General features: G+C 34.2%; 1 protein-coding gene across 1 annotated transcript in view; it reads right to left on the bottom strand.

Moving 5' to 3' along the window:
- Positions 1 to 19,733, bottom strand: part of LOC129229437 (uncharacterized) — a 118,605-nt gene that overhangs the window by 74,444 nt on the left and 24,428 nt on the right. The window contains exon 3 of the mRNA XM_054863748.1: positions 2,911 to 2,959. Within this exon, the coding sequence (XP_054719723.1) occupies positions 2,911 to 2,959 (49 nt within the window). The remainder of the gene's footprint in view (positions 1 to 2,910; positions 2,960 to 19,733) is intronic.

Here is a 19,733-nt window from a genome sequence, read left to right as displayed (position 1 = left end):
GATTTAGCTGGCCTTGTCGGTCAGGTTACTACCCATCATTTCATATTTCATCATCATTTTGTACATAGAATTGTGTAAATAAAGCTATGTTTTGCGAACTCTGCTCAATTGCCTCCTCACACCAATCTCACAAGTAATTACAATGGCCCCCACTCGGCCAACTCCGACAAAAGGGATTGAAATCTGCTGCAATTTTCGGCAAAGCATGCGTTACGTTGAACATGCAATGTGGAAAGCTTCCAAAAATAATTTTTTACTTATGATATGAGTTATTAATTGGAAAAATTATTTCCCCTGACATTGGTGGATGGCTAGAAAAGAGCGCCATTTATTGAAAAGAAAGTGAAACTTTTTGATGATTGATTGAAAAAACTGCAAAAACGGGAGAAAATGGTAAAAAAAACGGGAAATCGGGAGATGGAAGCTAAAAACGGGAGTCTCCCGTCAAAAACAGTAAAATGGGCAAGTATGCATTGCCCACCTCTAATTAATAGTGAGCGTAATTTTGCCCGAACCGTGGTTAGTAAATAATTAAAATCCTAATATGCCATAAAAATTTGACTCATATGAAAAATTAACGCACTTAAACTAGGCTAACAGTTTACTAACTTCAAAATTTCATTTTTATTAGTTAACTTTTTGTATAAATTTGGTGATAACATTTTTATTCCAAACTGAATTTCAAATAGAATTTTACTTCCATAACTCAAAAGAACAATGTAAGAAATGAAAACCACACAAGAGTTCTGAAAAATATACAGAACAATGAATAAATGAATTTGACGGGAAAAAAGCAGAAAAATATATTAGAAAAAAATAGATTTAACTGTGTCATTTTTTTTTTGCAAGCGCGGGGGTTCCGCAAAGCTTGTAATTTTTACGGAGGGGATCCGCAGAAGTCTTAAGTTTAGGAACCACTATGCTACACTTCTCAAAAAATCCCCTGAATGTTTATGTGGTTTTCAAACCTAAATGCTTTTGCAGATCAAAATCAGATTTTCTCCATACAAAACTAACATAAACTTTTTTTAGAGCCTTTTTTTTTCTAGATAAATTTGCTTTAGGTATTTGAAGCAGCGATGGAATTGTGTCTGCTTTATCTTTTTTCTAATTTTTCCAATGAATTTTCGACCAAAGGGTTTTCCTCCGACTGTCTGATCACCGGAATGATTCTTTTCAGCATATAAAAACCACTTTTACTTCAAAATACAAGAACTTACTTACTTAGTGAGGTGCAGTATCTTAATTTTTATTATGTTTCTGGAAAAAATAAAATTTGTTGCCGGCATTTGGCAAGCGGAGATTTACCTCCTTATAGCAATTTGATTCCATGGATTTCAACTTATCTTGCCTTTTCTGACCATGCCTTTTGTAGTATGACTGATATCATTGGTCTCTGTAAGAGTTCGGTTCAGCACCATAGCCATTTTTCTCATTTGTTGCATTCTTAACCTCAAGGAAGGATGTCTTGATTCAAAGCATTAAAATTCTAAAAAAAATTTTATTTTTGACTAGCTACGTAGCTTTGCATGGCTTACTTCGAAAATCAAAGTAATATCAAGTGAGGGGATGTTCAAGAATTAGGATTAAGTTTTTTCAAAAGTATAAAATTGCTGTACTGTGGAAGCTGGACTTCACACCAAATTACGGTACAGTTGGAAAAGTGAAGCAGCTCACCAACAAAAACTAAGAAACAAATTCAGTAAACAAACAAGAAAAAAAACACCACATTTGTCCCATTAATTAATTGATGAGTATCAAATTAAGTGACAATTGATAAACAAAATGCTTACTACCAAACTGCACGATCTTGAGGGTCACAGATTTGGATGAAATTCCGGATTTAGGTCAGTATGCACTAGATATGAACCCAGGTAAAGCGGTTCGACTTTATAAGCCCTATTTCGGCTGCAACAGCGGTCCAAAAATCGTGTTTGAATCCAGAAAAGCAATGGTTTTTCCTTTGAAATTACTCTTCCTTTACCCTTTTCTTCATTTGCATTGCTGTATGTGTCAATTAAATGCATTCACAATATGGAGGGAGGGCCATTGTTGTACTGACAAGAGACGTCGAATGTCTTTGGAGGGTAGATATTGTCCCAAAGTTTCAAATTCTAATAAAGACGCCATTGCAATTCTGGAGTCCTGCAAATCAGTGTAGTTCAGACGACAAAAACTTGAGGGTCAGGAATTTGGATAAATTTCTGGATTTAGGTCAATTTATACTAGATATGAGCCCAGGTAAAATAGTTTGAGTGCATAGACTTTAGTTTGGCTGCAAGGAAAGTCTAACTTTGCAGTTTTGGTCCCAAAACTGCAATAGCGCTTTCTTTGAAGAATCTGAAATTGTGGCACAATATTTGCTTTCCTAACATCAGTCGCATCTCTTGTTAGTGCAACGTAGGGGTGGAGGAATTTATTCTACACAGTTAAGGCATTCAGTTGGGTGATACTGCCATACAATATCAAGAAAAGAGTTAAAAAGGTTAATTTCAAAGGAAAAACCATTGTATTCAGGAGCTAAACTAGAAACTTTGCACCTCCATTACGGCCGAACTTGGACCTATGCAGTCAAACCGCATTACCTGGGTTCATATCTAGTGTGAATTAACCTAAATCCAGAGTTTCATCCAAATCCGTGACCCTCAAGGTCGTTCCATTTGGTAGTTAGATTTTCACCTTCATCCCTAATATTATGTTTTCCCGCTTGGTATTTTAATCACTAGTCTGATGGAATACCTACAATTGGCATTCCGCTGTGTTCGTAATAGTGTGAAGCATATTAGAAACAGCGGATTTATACTTTAATTGATAGGAGACGGTAAATTATGCAAGAGAACGTATTCTTTCTTTTGTGAAAAAAACTGCATGAAATGCATTTAAAAATAAGTGGAAGAAAAATTGCCGTACCTGCTAAAGTAGATGAGACATTTGATGTTGACTTCTGTGAGTTAGATTCCTATAAAAAGACAAATAAGTATTGGTTCTGGTGATAGTTTCAACAATAAGAAATAAAACAAAAATACTAGCAAGCAGTGGCATATACAAGGGGGATGGGGTGTTTGGGGGTTGAACCCCTCCTTGACAAAAATTTAGGTTGAATTGTAAACTTGTGTGAACTTCTTATGATGATTTTTAATGATATATATATAATCGTTAAAAATCATCGTATGATCAAACCCTCCCTTTGGAAAAATCCAGGATGCGCCACTACTAGCAAGTCATCATGTTATACAATATTAAAATATACAGGGCGGGATTTGGAAGTGTGGAGGCCCCTAATCAGGGTTTGAAAAGATCATCATATTTTCGAAAATATCCGATACTTTGATATATGTGTCCGAATATTTTGATATATATGTATATATACCCATATTTTCGACCCATGAAAGTTAGGATATTTTGTAAAAATTTTATTCTGGGGGCCTCTTTGTTGTGGAGGCCCCGCCGCAGTAGCCCTACCTGCCCTCCCCTAAATCCGGCCCTGAAAATATAAGTAGGGGAATGTGCTGCAATGTGGAATAGTTAAGATGACTGAGCTTTTTCAAAGTGAACTAATTGGAAATTGATTTTAAAGATTACAGTACAAAAAGAAAGAACATTGTATTTTATGATAAAGCTTGCATTGAAACATTAGTTTTAATTTTTGGCAGTAAAGTTGCGCTTTCAAAAAAAAAAAAAAAAGGTGGGAAAATTTCCCTTTTTTTCCCACGGGGCAAAGTGAAAAAAAAAATTTCTAATGAAATATTTTCTATTTGATTATAAAAAATATTTATGATCAAATGAATCAGTAAATAAAAAGTTGAATGAGAAACGGAAAATATAATGAAACAATAAACAAAAAATTAAATACTATATGAAGAAAAATAAATGAGTGAGTAAAAGAGTGAAAAATTAAGCGAATGAATATAAATGAATCAGCTAATAAATAAATGTGTAAGTAATTTAGGAAATGATTGAGTGAGCAAATAAAATAAGCTTTTTCACTTTGCCCTGTGCTCACTTGACTAATTGAACAAAATATTTAAAATACAAACTGCTTAATATTAACTAAATAAGTACAGCAGCCAAGATTATAAGAGATCAAATAATAGTTAAAATGTAAATAACAAGAAGTTTGTTGCTATTATAGTACCAATAATATTTTTTGGCTTACAACATACGTTGCAAAAGGAGTATAAATTTTTGAAAACTGTAGTACCACAATTTTTCTAGGATTATAATTTTTGCACTTTTCAGTAAGAAAAAATATAAAATTTGGCAGTTTTCTATGTTTATCAGCTTAAGGGTCAACAAAAGTTATGAAATGGATTCATTTGTTCAATAGGGATGAAGAAGGCAAAAAACCTTGAAAATAAAGCTATCTGAACTACTGAATCCAATCAGCTTACTCTTAAAATTAGGATAAGTTCTCTAAATATTCAATAAATTTTTAAGATTTAGAAACATGTTATAATGTTTAGATAAGATGCGATTTTGTTTTACGCTTTGCTTAAAGATAAGGTTTCTGTTATCATGCAAGTTTTTGGCGTACAAAAACATAATGAACAATTACTTTTCTTAACTATTAGTCATGGTGTATAAAAAAAACTGCAAATTTTTATTTTGTTCTGAACTGTAATTTTAAAGTATAAGCAATATTGCAAGAGTCTGAAAATCTGTTACTCACACACACAGAAAGAGGGGTCTAAGTCATTTTGCCAGTTGAAGTTACGATAGTATAATGAAGTGTAGTTAAATTTATAGCAAAACATTCTAAAAATGTAAAATTAATTCATCAAAATAAAATCAACTAGATTTTAATTAATGATTTTGTTAAAAAAATCACTTGATTTAAATTAATGAACCCTGTTAAAAAGCCCTCTTTCTACTTGCCAACAGTATTTTAAAATGTAATTAAATCAAGTTCTATGTGAGCTACGGAGCTGGGAAATAACTTGTTATTTTATAGAGAACTATCAAAAATACCCGGCCTTGCCTGGATAAGTAATAATTATGAGAAACAATCGTTACTTGCATTTGTTTTGTTTTAAGTGAAAGAATTTAAAACACTCCTTTTTAACGTTCTTAAAAATCGAGCTTTTTACTCATAAAATTAAAATAGCAATAAGTATAAGAACAAGATAGTATTGATTTAGAAACAAAAGCACGACATTTAGGCATATACAAATTTGAAGAATTTCCAAAATATGAAATTAATCTTCACATGTTTAAAAAGATTTATCTGTTAATGCTTTTTTTTTAACATGGATTCTAAAACCTTCTCTGTATGGCTATTGAAGTACAAAGTGTTTTTAAAAAATGTAGCTGCCCGTAACCCTCTTATACTTGCTTTAGTTATTTTGGGAAATTTCAATCATTGTGGGGTCTTGGTGCAGCTTTGCCAAATTTGAGGGAATCTTTTTGGGATACCTTCAATAATGCTCTCCCTCCTTTCCTTAATTAGAAAACGTTATGTTACTAATTTTCCTTACAGAGATATTGTCGCCAAATGCTTGGTCACCATAAAATGGCAATCGAAAATATTGGGTTCCCTTCAAGCTCGGGCCCGGGCTAACAGGTGTCCCCCCCCCCCTAAAAAGGCTTTTTTTCTTATGAACACCCAAAAGTTTTGAAGGAAAGAACTTATTCAACTCAGAGACGAGATGGTGTCAACGTGTCTGTTGCAAAAAAAGTTCAGGTGGTTTGATTTCATTTTAATTTATCATGAATTTTCCTGGAACTAGTACAGTTCTGTACAAAGAATAAGTGTGACAGCGATATAACGAAAGGGGTCAAAAATGGATAAATTAAAATATTTTTTAAATCTTTTTTTTATGTAAGAATTTATATTATACTCCACAGTTTCATTGATCTATTAGCAACTCGGGAAAAATTGATAAGAACTAGTTTAAAAGTTTTCCAATCACATTTTTTTCGTTCTTGACTGGGAAATATTGATATATTTTCTTCATAAACAAACTTGTGTTCATGTGAACGTTTTCATTTCACTTTACTCTCATGTTTTCAATCATTTTTAAAACAACTGTTCTTTCAATTAGCCATTACCATTACAGTATTTTCATAAAACTTTCAATCATGTTGCACTGTTGCTGATGGAAGAAGAGCAGTTTGATCTTATACTATCTTAATGATTTTTCATAAACCCTGTTTTTACTTTCTTTTATACCTTAACACAGTTGACTCTGGATAACTTGAAGCCTTAAAACTCTAATATTTCTTTAACTCAAAAGTTTTCATTTGGTCCCAAAATAATTTAGTGTTTTCAATACATATATTTGAGGTATACTCTATACCTCAAATGTACTACTCTTTTTATGTTGAAGGTTTTACGAGAGTTTCGTTTTCATTTTGTGCATAAAAATGCAACCAAGAAAAGAATTTTTCTTTAAAAAAAAATAACATTGCTTTACATTGCAGCTTGTGTTAGAAAGTTAATTTGTTTGCCATAGGGCTCCTTAATGCTCACAGTGTTGCAAGATTATGTGAGAAATAGTCGATCGGGCTACTTTTTGCCAAGAATGAAAACCTAAATATTATTGGTTAATATTTAACAGACTTAAAATTGTGGGAAAAGTTGAAAGTTAGCCTTCTTTTTCTGGAAGACTCAAATAATCTACTTTAAGGACAAAAAGACGTTTATAGGAACATATGTCAAGTGAAAAGAAACTGGGCCTACGACATAAACTTAATGACATTTGAAGATGCGATAAAAAATGTAAGCAGTCAAAAATTACTTCCCTTTTTTTTGAAGTACAGTAAAACCTGTTTAAGTTGACCACTTGCGGTGCACTACTTTAGTGGTCAACCTAAGCAGGTGCTCAACTTATAGAGGTTGAATTATATGACAAGCTCCAATCCTGTGCCTGAAAACAGCAGTCAACTTAGACAGGTGGTCAATTTACAAAGGTGGTTTCATGACTAATAATTAGCTTTATACAAAGTAAAAGTGTTACAGTCTATCCATTATGCACTAATATTGAAAAAATAAATAAAAATTATTTTTAAGAAGGTTGGTAAAGGAACTTCCAATAACTCAAACTACCGATTACTCGAAGGTTTCAGCCAGTCCCTTGAGACTTTGAGCTATTGAGTTGATTGTACATCAGAAAGTGTTCAATGCACGAAAATTCTGGATTTTCGAAGTTTGTGTTTTAAATAGATGAATCATTTTGACCATTTTCGGAAAATATCAATCTGTGTGCACCTGTGTGTGACCGATTTTTTGTGGTTATGCATACAGTAGAATCCCTCTAATGCGGACACTAACGGGACGGATTTTTTTGTCCGCAATAGAGAGGTGTCCGCAGGACAGGGGTTTAATAATGTTATTTGCATTGGAACTGGGGAATTAAAAATTGTCCGCATAAAAGGGGTGTCCGCCTTTGAGGGGTGTCCGTTAGGAGGGGTTTTACTGTATTTAGGACTTAAATTTTAAAACACCTTCTGAAAAATCTCCAGCAGTACGCCCCCTCCTCAATCCTCATCATTAAAGGCCGCCTAAAAGTTAGTTTTCAGTGATTCCATTTCAAAAAAATTCCGAGGAAGAGCCGTGTAAATCCCCCTATCCCAAACATCCCCATAAATCTCTAAACCTGCGACTTACGAAAACTTGCAGCAGAGGGTCATTGAGCCTCTCTTCTCTCTAACCTTAAATGATTGTCAAAAGCTACGTTTTAGAAAAACAATTTAGAAAAAGTTCCTTGAGAGAGCTTCCAAAAACTCTCCTTCCCTTAACATCATTGAAGGTCAAATTTGTTTTTGGAGCTTCAATGTTGAAAAACTGACTGCAGCCTAACTCTACCAAATATGGCCTACAATCAAATTTTTAACACTCTAAGTTCAAAAAACCAGAAGGTTCCAAGCCGAGCAATGAACAACATCATTTATAAACATGTGCAGGCTAAGTTACTTAAAGTAAATCGTGACGAATTTACTTATTTAAAATAAACTTTTGGAATCTACATAATAAGGTAAGTACTACGTGTATTTTAATTTGAATCAATCAGTTATAAAATAAAATTATTATTTTCTTTCATAAAATAGTATATTTAACATAACATAACCTTAAAAAAATTTAATGATACAGAAAAATGGTCTTTTTTTAATCAGCAATTTCTTTCCTACTTTTCTTTTTAATATACCCGAACATTGAATATGTGAAGCTGTACAAACTAACAATACAAGAGATAAGATATTACCAACTACATCATATTCAAAAACAAAACACAGAGAATGATTTGGATAAAAACATTATGCCAGCTCGTTTGAGTAATGTGCCTGATTTAGTTGCAGTAAAAGCGCATTATCGCACTGTTTGTATGTCAACTTTTAATAACTATTTTCGCCTTTTTTTTTTGCAATATTTATGTTTTATGGATTTTTAATTTTTTTAATTTAGCAATTTAACATGAAACTTACATTTTTTGAGTAATTAAAAATAGCTTAAAACTTTATGTAATTCGAACTTTTTTGTTTTCTGCGAAATGTGTATACATTTTTTTATAAAATCAGAAAATAGAGATTCCAACAAAAAATAATAGTTTAAAAAAACTAAAAAAACACGCTTTCGTAGCAAAATGAACTAAAAAGTGAAAAATAATCTTTGGATGATAGTAGTTGACCAATTGACCAATCGCTTAATTTTAATGTAATACAAAAAATCGTGGGATGCTGTCTATTTACATTTTTGCTTGGACAACAAATGGAAGAAATTCACGACAACTGATAAGAAGTCCCCCACGCTTTTTTGTATTACATTAAAATTAAGTGATTGGTCAACTACTATCATCCAAAGATTATTTTTCACTTTTTAGTTCATTTTGCTACGAAAGCTTGTTATTTTAGTTTTTTTAAACAATTATTTTATTTTTCTGTTTTTTAGTCTTATGTTGGAGAATTATCAGGCGACGAAATTATTTATAAAACGAGTGTGAGGTAATATCTTAAAGGTAAGACAAGGGCACCCCGATGGGAAGCTACTGTGAGTCATCAATGTATGTTTGAGGAAATCATATTTATATTACTTTGAAAATTTGAGATGCATTTGAATAAAAGTTTTGTTCAACAATGGTCTGATCAGCAATGAATTTCCAATTGAAGGCTCACCTAAATTTTGGCATGAAATTAGTTAAAAACAATTATATTTCATGTTCTAATTACCTTGGAACATTGGAACAAATTTTGTCTGATGCAGAAAAACTAAAGGTTTTTGCAGATACTTTTAAATAATTTTTGCGAGCATTTTTTAATGTATTTTTTTAAATTTTTCCTTTTTCGCATTGTTGGATTTATGCCAAAATATTGATTAAAATTGGAGGAAACTAACAATTAAAGAGTTAATTAATTTGATTATAGAATATTGCATTGTCATCGGGTCTGAGGTCGCATGCCAAATTTCAAAAGAATCCAATCACAGGAAGTGGGAGAAACTTGAGCTGCAAGATTCCGTTACAAGATACATACATACATACAGGTGAAGCTAATAAAAGCGTACATAAAAAGTAGTCGAAAACTTTGTACTGCATAGTGAATAAAATATGACAACGAATATAAAGTACAAATTCAGAATGAAAAAAAGGTTAAAAAACCAGCAAACAGCTGTTTCGGCACTCTAAAATACAAGTGCCATCATCAGTGCAATTAAAAACGAAGACAGGTTCAACCCAACTAAAACATAGTCGAGGCGAACAATGGAATGAGAGACGAGTTGTAAAAGATATGAGAGCAGTACCGGAAACGATGACGTCAAGGTTACGTCAGAACTACAGAGGACAGTTGCACTCAGGAGAAAACGTCACAGACAAAAAATAAATCAAATAACAGACTTCCAAACATTAGATGTTTCCAGGGATATTAGATGTTCCGGGGATAGATTCCGGGGATTCACATCAGATATTATTGATACCATTTATAAGAAGCTATGTAGCTCCACTAACAAAAATCAAACACTTGCTCCTGTGAACTATTCGAGTTCCGTTGTCTTACCCTTTTTTCCTAAAATCAGTCTACAAATTGCCAAAATCTTAAAAAAGTTTCATTTTTCCGTCACTTTTTCTCCTGTTAATAAATTAAAATTTTCACAGCTTAAACACCCTGTTCAGAACCTTGACAAATGTGGCATTTATAGTGTTTCCTGCCAGTGCAAATTGACCTACATTGGGCAGACTCGACGATCCCTCAAATTCCGGATAAAAGAACACGAAAATTACGTCAAAAAACAGGATCTCAAACGCTCCTCTATTGCTCAACATTGTTGGTCTTGCGGTCATAATTTTATTTTTTCTTCCACCAAAGTTATTCACGAGTGTTCGTCCATTCATGATTTAGATTTTTATTACATATGGAAAAATGCTAAATTAATCGTCAATGATTTATCTAGCACTCCCCCTTTTCCTAATGTTTGGAAGTCTGTTATTTGATTTATTTTTTGTCCGTGACGTTTTCTCCTGAGTGCAACTGTCCTCTGTAGTTCTGACGTAACCTTGACGTCATCGTTTCCGGTACTGCTCTCATATCTTTTACAACTCGTCTCTCATTCCATTGTTCGCCTCGACTATGTTTTAGTTGGGTTGAACCTGTCTTGGTTTTTAATTGCACTGATGATGGCACTTGTATTTTAGAGTGCCGAAACAGCTGTTTGCTGGTTTTTTAACCTTTTTTTCATTCTGAATTTGTACTTTATATTTGTTGTCATATTTTATTCACTAATAAAAGCGTGTTAAAAAAACACGTAACGACTTTTAAAAAAATAAATAAAAAATATTTTGAAGTGAGATTTTTCGATTGAAAATTATGATGCTTTTTTAATATTAAATCCAAAATAGAAGAAAATATATATATTTTAAATTTAAAAAAAAAAAAAAACGTAGTGTACTGGAGACATAAAAAGGTAACTTTTCACCAAGTTTTGTGAAAAAAATCATTTTTTTTATGGGAGATAAAATGAAAAACCAAAAGATCGGTTTTTTGAATTTTTGGCATAAATTTTGAGGTTATGTAAAAAAAGTGCTAATACAAAAGTGATAGTTCTTTTTATTATCAACAACTTAGTCATTCACTTTTTTCGATAGCGCTCTTTATTTTGCCGGAAATCATGTTAAACCGTTTTCAACCCTTAAATCCCCACTTCACCCCCCTTCCCGAACTCAGATTGCTCGTAAATTATTTTTCCTATTAATTTTGTTATATTTTCTTACTTTTCAATGGGTTCCATCCAGTTCAAAATTTTTTTGGTCTCAAACATTATTGGCACTGGCCTATAGTGGCCTGTAATTGCATTTTTGGAACTTTGATTTTTAAAAAGCTCTGAAGTTACAAACGATGGGCTGCAATCGCATTTTTAAGTCTACAATTTGGAAAAATATCCGGAGGAAAGCCCATAGGCCTCTCTACGTAATAATTCCGAAAATTGTCTAAAATTGCATTTTTGAACTTCAATTTCTATAAATTACTTTTAAATAAAATAAAAAAAAAAACGCCCTCAAAAAACACCTAGGAACTAAAAAGCAAAAAATAACCGACTACACTTACATACTAATTCCTACCTAAACCTAGAAATGAAAATTATATTACAATTCCAGAACATAAATCAACTAAACTAAACATCCAATTATAAAATAAATACTGATTTTAATTACTGTATGGTAAACTAATTTAATACCTAACTAAATTTTACCATTTCTTAATTTGTGTTCACCATTTGAAGTCGGTGCCTCCTATAAAGTACCTAACCATACTGACCCCTAACATCGAACCCTAAGTTAAACACTAATTGAACTAAACACGAAATTAGTTTTTAAAACTAAACTTAGTCAATTATGTTAGGTTGTAGTTTATAGGAGGCACCAACTTCAAAAGGTGAACAAAAATTAAGAAATGGTATATAATTAGTTAGGTATTAAAATAGTTGACTGTACAGTAATTAAAATCAGTGTATTTTATAATTGGGTGTTTATTTCAGTTGATTTTTATACTGGAGTTGCAAAATAAGTTTTATTTCCAGGTTTGGATAGGAAATAGTATGTAAGTGTAGTCAGTTATTTTTTGCTTTTTAGTCCCTAGGCGTTTTTGAAGGAGGTTTTTTTTTATTTAAAAGTAATTTATTTTTTGCTTTTTAGTGGTGAAAATATAAAATAAGTAGGTAGGATAGAGTATGTGGTACATGATGTTGAGGCCTTTCTTACGTGCATCTCGAGTAAAAAAGAGTCGAGCACATGAGTCTGAAAATAGCTAAGATAAGCACGATAGAAAAAGAAATAGACCGCAGCGTCTCGGAAACTTCTGACGATGGTGAAGAAAGACTTTTTCAAATGCGCAACTATGTGCAAAAAAAAAAAATTTGTCTTCATCATTAGTTTAACTCTATTAAACTTTGCCTTCCAAAAGCAAATGCACGAATCACTAAAACAACCAACAGAAATCGCTTTAAGTTTAAAATTGTAAATTGTAAAATTTTAAATTGCAAGTTGCAAAATTGTAGATTTTAATTTATATCTCACAAGAATACGTATCGCACAACCCTAGATAGAGCTGTCATAGATTTAGGAAAAAAGAACTTTGAGAAAGGGCGAGTATACATAGCTCTCAGCAGAGTCAAGACAAAGTTTGAAGTTACGCTACTGTCCAAAACCCCTTCCTGTAAAAAATCTTCAAGGTTTGTCTACAATTACATTTTTGGAAATGCAATTTCAAAAAACTAGAGGGGGGAGGAGGAATTGATTTCTATTTATTTTTCAAAATAAGAAAGAAAAAAAACGATCGGGGAGAGTCCCGGAGCTCCATCTCTTACCCTAACGTCAACAAATATGGCCTATAACCGCATTTTAAGACTTCAATTTCTACAAATTTCCGCGGAGTCCTCTGTACTGTTCTTTCCTCTAACATCATCAAAGACCGTCTAAAATTGCTACATGTCGACTTTATCTGCACTAAAATACCACAAGTTTCAAAATTGGGAGATTTGATGAGCAAATAAAATCAAATTGATGAGATTTTTTCCTCTTATACCCCACTCCCACTTTAAAAATTATTTTCTAGCTGTGCCAATGTTGTGTGTTGGGTTGAATGTACATTTGTGCATATATCGTTACAGATTTTTTTTTTAATTCAAAAAATGTCTTCCCATTGTTACACAGAAATTATTACTTGTTTTGAATTTACTGCTCATGCAGTTTTAAAGAAAATGTGACAAGTTATCATTAATTTGAAGAAATTAAAAAGAGTTCTATAAATATTTTTTTTTCTTTGTCTGCCTAAAAATTCTGAATCTGGCCCATGGGTGCTGGCAGATTCATATGCAGAAGGGTACACCTGCATGTAAATCGCTAAGAATTTTTTAACTAGTTTTTTAATTTATGTATTTTTAGTTAATTTAGTTTATCTAGTTTTATTTTATTTATTCTAAAGTGATTACTGAGATGTATTTTCATCTTTGTTAAAGTTAATTAATTTATAATTTTCACCTATTTCTCTGATCACAATATTTTTGAACTTTTGTAGTTTGGTCTTGTGTAAAATAAATAATTTTACTGATTCAAAATAATTAGTTATTAAAAGATTAAAAATAATATTACTATTAAAAGCATCAAATTAATATTGCTTTTTAGTATTTATTTTGAAAAGCCAGGGAGTGGACGTGCCTCCCTTGCAGCTCCTTATTGGTGCTGCAAACGAAGCCATACTGCAGTGCCAGAAAGAGTACTAAACATAAACGTGAGATTAGACATTTTCGTGATGTATTTTGTAACTTTCCCCTGTCTGATTAGTTAAATTTTGCCAGCAATCATGGACATAAACATGATAATATCTTGCGTGATTTACTTAGTACTTTAAGTATTTTGTAGCTTATCCTGTGTTTAAAATGAATTTAATTTTATTTATCAATACATATAACTCTTTTATAAAAGTTTATATGTAAAATAAATATTTAAAAAAAATTCAAAAACGGGAGGGGGGAGGAGGGTGCACTATGATCTGGCCCCTCACTTTTGCAAGGTACGAGCCGCCACTGGTGTGACTGTTACAGGGGCGCCGACTTGCAAAAATTATTGGGGGGGGGGCGCACATCACCGGGGCTTTAAAGGGCTATGTAATCTCTCGGAGGTCCTCCCTCCCCCCAAAAAATGTTATATTTTTGTACATTGAAAATGCCATATTTTAGGGTGTGTATAATTTTAACAAACAAACAGTATGTGCCATGGCGTTTTCGAAGTAAAATAATCTAAAAATTGGTTTACAAATTTTCTGGTTCAACTATATCATGTCACTTGTCTTAGTAAGAGACATATTTTTTTTTGTTCTATTTTATGGGGATCCTTTCAGTGCCGTAGCTAGGTATTGATAGATATAAGATAGGACACTTGACTTTCATGGACGAGCACTATCAGAGACGCCGACTTTAAAAAAAATTGGGGGGGGGAGGGGGGAGAACAGCGGGGTCTTGCCGCGGGAAATTTTCTAAATATGAGATGAAAAATAGTGAGTTTTAAAGTTTTTTTTTTAATCAACATTAGAGACCCAAAAACTCCACAGGCCTGACACATATTTTTTGGCAATGAAAAAAGAAAATAATAAATATTAACGCGCGCAGTATTTTCGTAAAAAGGTAATTTAATTTACACATGTTTTTTTAAGACACGTTGTTTTTTCATTAGTGATATCAACTGACATATTCAAGCATAAACGCAGTCTCTCAATATCTAAGTCATTTTTGAAAAACTCAGTTAATTTTCCAAAATTTGTTTCACCTCTGCTTAATAAAAGCAAGCACTCTTGTTCAACTACAATGACCTGTGTGAGTCCAGTTGATGCAAATCACCCAATGATGCAAAATTGCACCATTTCATAAACCTCAATATATTGCCTTTGGGTGCCTTGTAGTACTCCTTTGGGATTTTGAAAGTGTGCGGTGAGCTGACTTTGTTGTTTTCATACTTCTTTGGTATATGTCGATTCCGAGGAAGCGAAAGATTATTATTTTGTGAAGGTTTTTCTTTTAAACACAATTCCCAAAAGCATTTAAAACTATCACACCTCCCATTTAATATACAAATCAAACCCTCATATATTTTTTTCAAGATCAGCAACACTTAGATGAGCGGCGCAGCGCGGTCCAGAGGCGACAGACTTGACTTGTATCTTCACGCACTGGAACAAATTCTAAGTGTGCTTGTAGCACCGAAACACTATCATTTTTCACACCACTCGTTTTCAGTTAACCTGATTACTACCATAATAATTATGGATTTTAACTCATTACTGAATGTATTTTGCAAGGAAAACTATCTTCAAACAAGGAAAATAAAAGATAAATTTGTGAGTTTAGAAAGCAAAATATAACTATTAATTTTCTTGATTTATTGGGGGGGCTCTGTCCCCTCAAAAATATTTTTGAGGGGGCTCGGGCCCCCTCAGGCTCCATGGAGTCGGCGCCACTGGAACGTTAAGTTTATGGTTTTAATTGATATTTGCCTTATTGCTATGGCTGATTTTGCAGTTGCTAATGATACGAGGGGGGATTCAAAAGAAACCAGACTAATGACACGCAGCCGATCCCAGATGTATTGGAATGTTCTCCAGCTAGATGGCTCAAGTAGAGATCTTCATAAAACAGCTGTGTAAGTGGCATCAGTATAGTTGATAATGTCTGATCATAGTGTTATTGCTTTCCGCCTGCAAACTCTTCATGGCAGATTTAAAAGAACAAAGAGTTCGCTGGTATTTTTACATCATGCTTGAAAAGCCGGCCACAGAGTAGCTTACCCAATGCTTCAACAAGATTTCAAAAACGACGCTATGAGCTGTACACAAGTTTTCGAGTGGTTTGAGTGATTTAAGAGTGGTGAGATAAGTGCTGAAAATCATGCTCATTCTGGGGACCTTCAGCGTCTCGAAATGATGAAAATGTTGCAAAAATCCACCAAAAAATTAACGAGAATCGTCGTTTTATGATTAACGAAATTTCAGGAAAAACAGGAGTGAGTTGGAACTTGTGCAGACGATCAGGTGAATGGTTCCTTCACCTTGATAATGCTCCCCCATGCTCAGGACAAATATTGTCGAATAAGGAATTATTCAACTTTCACTATTAACCGCTATGTGGCCTCTCAGGTGTGGCTTGTCATTCCTCAACCCCCGTATTTGCCAGACCTAGCCCCCTGTGATCTTTCTCTGTTCCCGAGGATGAAAAAAATTCTGAAAATGAAGCGTTTTGATAATGTAGGGGCTGTCAAAACTGTTTCGCAGAGGGCACTGAATGTGATCAAAGTTGAAGAGCTCCAGAGAAGCTTCGAATGGTAGAAAAAAAGAATTGACAAGTGTATTGCTTCTAATGGTGAATACATTGAAGAAGACTAAAGAAATTTTGTCAATAAATTGAAAAATAAATATTTCAGAGAAAAAATCCAATTATGTTTGGGTCTTCCCTCATATTTCTTGTACATAGTTGTAAATAAATCTGTGTTCTCTCAAGAACTGTTTTGTCACTTAAAGAATTTCTTGAAGTGGCTGGACTTGTAGCAATTGGCGCCCAACGTGGGGCTTCTTCACGACTTTCTTGGAATAACTGTGACCTTGGACATTTTTTTCATAAACACTATTTGTATTAGAACCTGAGTTTATGGTGATAACTCGCGCAATGGAGGAACAGATGAAGAATTTATTGGAAGCAATTAACTCCGTGAAAAGTGAATAATTTAACTGATTTAACTGATAGCCTTGTTAGAATTATTTATGTAAATTAGATCTGCACACGTGAACTATTTTATATACTGTAACCACACCTAATGCGAATCTTGATCATTCATTGAATTTCTGAAATTTGCCAGTTGTATAGATAAGTTGTAATAGTGCATGAAGCTACGAAAAATGCTGTGTCAACTAATAAAGAATTAACTTGAATGCATTTGTGAATTACTCAATAGTTATCATGAAACTTGACTACTTGAATTTAAATTATAACAAGCCTTAATGCTGTGAAAAGTGACTTGCCTGAAAGTTCTACGGCAAATCCAGACCAATTAAAAAGTGATTCAGCTGCAAATCAAGAGCAATGAAAAAATGAATTGGCGACTAACCAAGAAAAGTTAAATAGTGATTTAACTGCTAGAATTACTAGAAATCAAGATGAAATGAAAATTGACCTAATTTTGAAGAAAACCATGATGTGGATCCAACTAATTGCAATGGGAGATAAAGGTGATGCTCTGGAAAAAAAATTTGATACTGTGGAAGTGCACATCGCCAATGTGGAGAATAGGTTGGAAGAAGAAGACAAGAAATTTACTTCATTTAAGGAAGAAATAATTAAGGACATGGAAAAGGAGATTGGCGACCGCAGAAAGCAGCTTGTACATTTGATCCTCCCACATTGGTTGCTCGACCATCCATTAAACTGGCCACATTTGATGGGAGAACCTTATGGCAGGTTTACAAAATTCAGTTCGTGATAGTGACGGAAGCGAACGGATGGGACTCTGCTATCAAGGCCTGCCATCTTGCGGCATCATTGCGGGGGAAGCTGCGAACATTCTTCGAACCCTTCTGGACAGCTAGCGACTGGATTTCACCATCCTCACATCTGCGTTGGAGCTTCGCCTCGGTGAGAAGTGCCAGAAAGATTTCAGCTGACTCCAGTTGAAGTCCCATTTCCAGAAAACCGGGGAAACCTTGCAAGAGCTAGCGGCAGATGTCAAGAGACTGTCTCATCTTGCTTTTTGCGACTGTCCTGCAGATGTTCAAGACGACCTGGCACTCAATTACTTCATGGACGGAACTCGGGATCCTGAAATCCAGAAAGCTCTCTGGATGGCGGCCGTTAAAGATCTGAAGTTTGCTGTGGTGTATGCCATGAAATGCAAGACCGCCCAAGAAGTAGCCCGTGTGGATCGCCATCCAATCGGGACTCTGGAAGCTGATGAGTGATTCCGGGTCGTCCTATCTCGCTGAACATGAGAGACAACTTGGTGACTTGGCAAGTCATCTGAACAGCATTAATGCTCAAAAGAAACAGGAGCATAAGTGCTGGAAATGCAGTAATGAAGGGCACCTGCGAAGGAGGTGTCCGGTTCGCCAAGCTACGCAAGGGAAGGAAATCACCACCACCAGAGCTCTGCCGATTCCCTCTACTAGTAGTGGCAGTAATGGACTTTTCATTTACACACATGTAAATGGGAATCCCTGCAAACTGATTGTCTACACAGGAGCCAATGTGACAATCATTAGGACAGATGTTTTGGCTCGTGAATTTGAATTGAAACTGTTGTGGACTGCCACTCGTAAGTCTCCGACTGTGACAGGTGACAAAATCGAGATTGAAGGTAAAGTGGACTTGAAAATAGTGTTTGGGAATGCTACCTATCATCATACGGCATTCGTTGCTGATATCACGGACTCCTTCATTCTCGGATTGAACTTTTTAAAGAAATATGACTTCACCCTTGACTAATGAGCTGCACTAGATAAGAGCAGACATAGTCATCTTCCACGTAGAAAATAATGCAAAATCCGCTCGTCAAATAATAGCACAAAAGAACTTCACCATACCCTCTAGAACACTATCATCAATAAGTGGCTCCATTGAAGAAAGAAATAGCTTTCGATTTGGTCTCATCGAATACTCTAACCTAAGCAATAACCCAAAAGGAGTGCTGGTAGCATCTACGCTTGTGGACCTTGCTAAGAATGTAATTCCAGTGAGAGTCGGAACGTGAGTGAAAGGCCAAGGAACATCCGGAAAGGTGAGGTATTGGCAACTTGGTACTCCAGCATGGATGTACTTCGTCTCTCCTGTCCTTGTCCTTCCTTTGTGTGAATGTGTTGTTATTCTGTGAATGGTTGCCTACCCTATTAACGGGTCGCTATGGCATGTGTGTATTGTGTAAGACGGACTTCACACCAAATTACGGCACAGTTGGAAAAGTGAAGAAGCGCACCCAAATTGCTAGCCTTGCTGGCACAAGACAACAACAACAAGGTTCTCATCCTGATAAGTTGAATGAACTTTTTAGTTGATTCTACTCTTACGGACATTGCCATGCGTTCGCTTTACACACGAGTAAATTTGTTGAGTCAACGCGGTTCAGTTTTAACAGTGTTGTGGGGTATTTTTAGAAGAAAAATTGAATCTACGAAGTTGCCTCGTATGAAGACAATGCAATACTCCAGTCAACGATTGCCATAACATTGTGTGCGTGAAGACTTGAGACCAGTTTTTACTCAAGTGCAGAAACTGGAAGGAGATATAAAATAGCAGAAGCAGGAAGCAACCTAGCAAAGCATTGTCAGGAAGAAGTATATAACTGCAGGGGTCTGTCCAGGATTTTTCACAGGGTCCGTTTTTTGTGAAAAATCAAATAATTTTGTGAAAAATGAATTATAATTTTGTGAAAAATCAAAAAAATTCGCAAAAAAAAAAATTTGTTAAAACGAAATTTTAAAATTTAGAGATGGCACAAACTGCATCAATTAAACTTAAAGTTGAGTGTTTTCTTCTATGACGAGAAAATCATTCTGGATTTTTTTTTCTGATATTTGGCGTGGGGGGGGGGGCATCGCTCTTTCAAGTATCAATATTTATCTACCAATTTGCATTATGTTAAATTATACTAGATATATTTCTGTACAGTATTTAAAATAATTGTAACAAAATATAAATAAATAAAACAAAATTCAGAATAGGGTTCAGCATTCAACTTTTTGACCCAAGACACTCTTAAAAAGCACGAAATTTCGTT

Source organism: Uloborus diversus, chromosome 1 (genome assembly GCF_026930045.1).
Source record: "Uloborus diversus isolate 005 chromosome 1, Udiv.v.3.1, whole genome shotgun sequence".
NCBI classification, from domain to species: domain Eukaryota; kingdom Metazoa; phylum Arthropoda; class Arachnida; order Araneae; family Uloboridae; genus Uloborus; species Uloborus diversus.
Note: the sequence above shows the minus strand (reverse complement) of the source record. Positions and strands in the feature narration are given on the sequence as shown.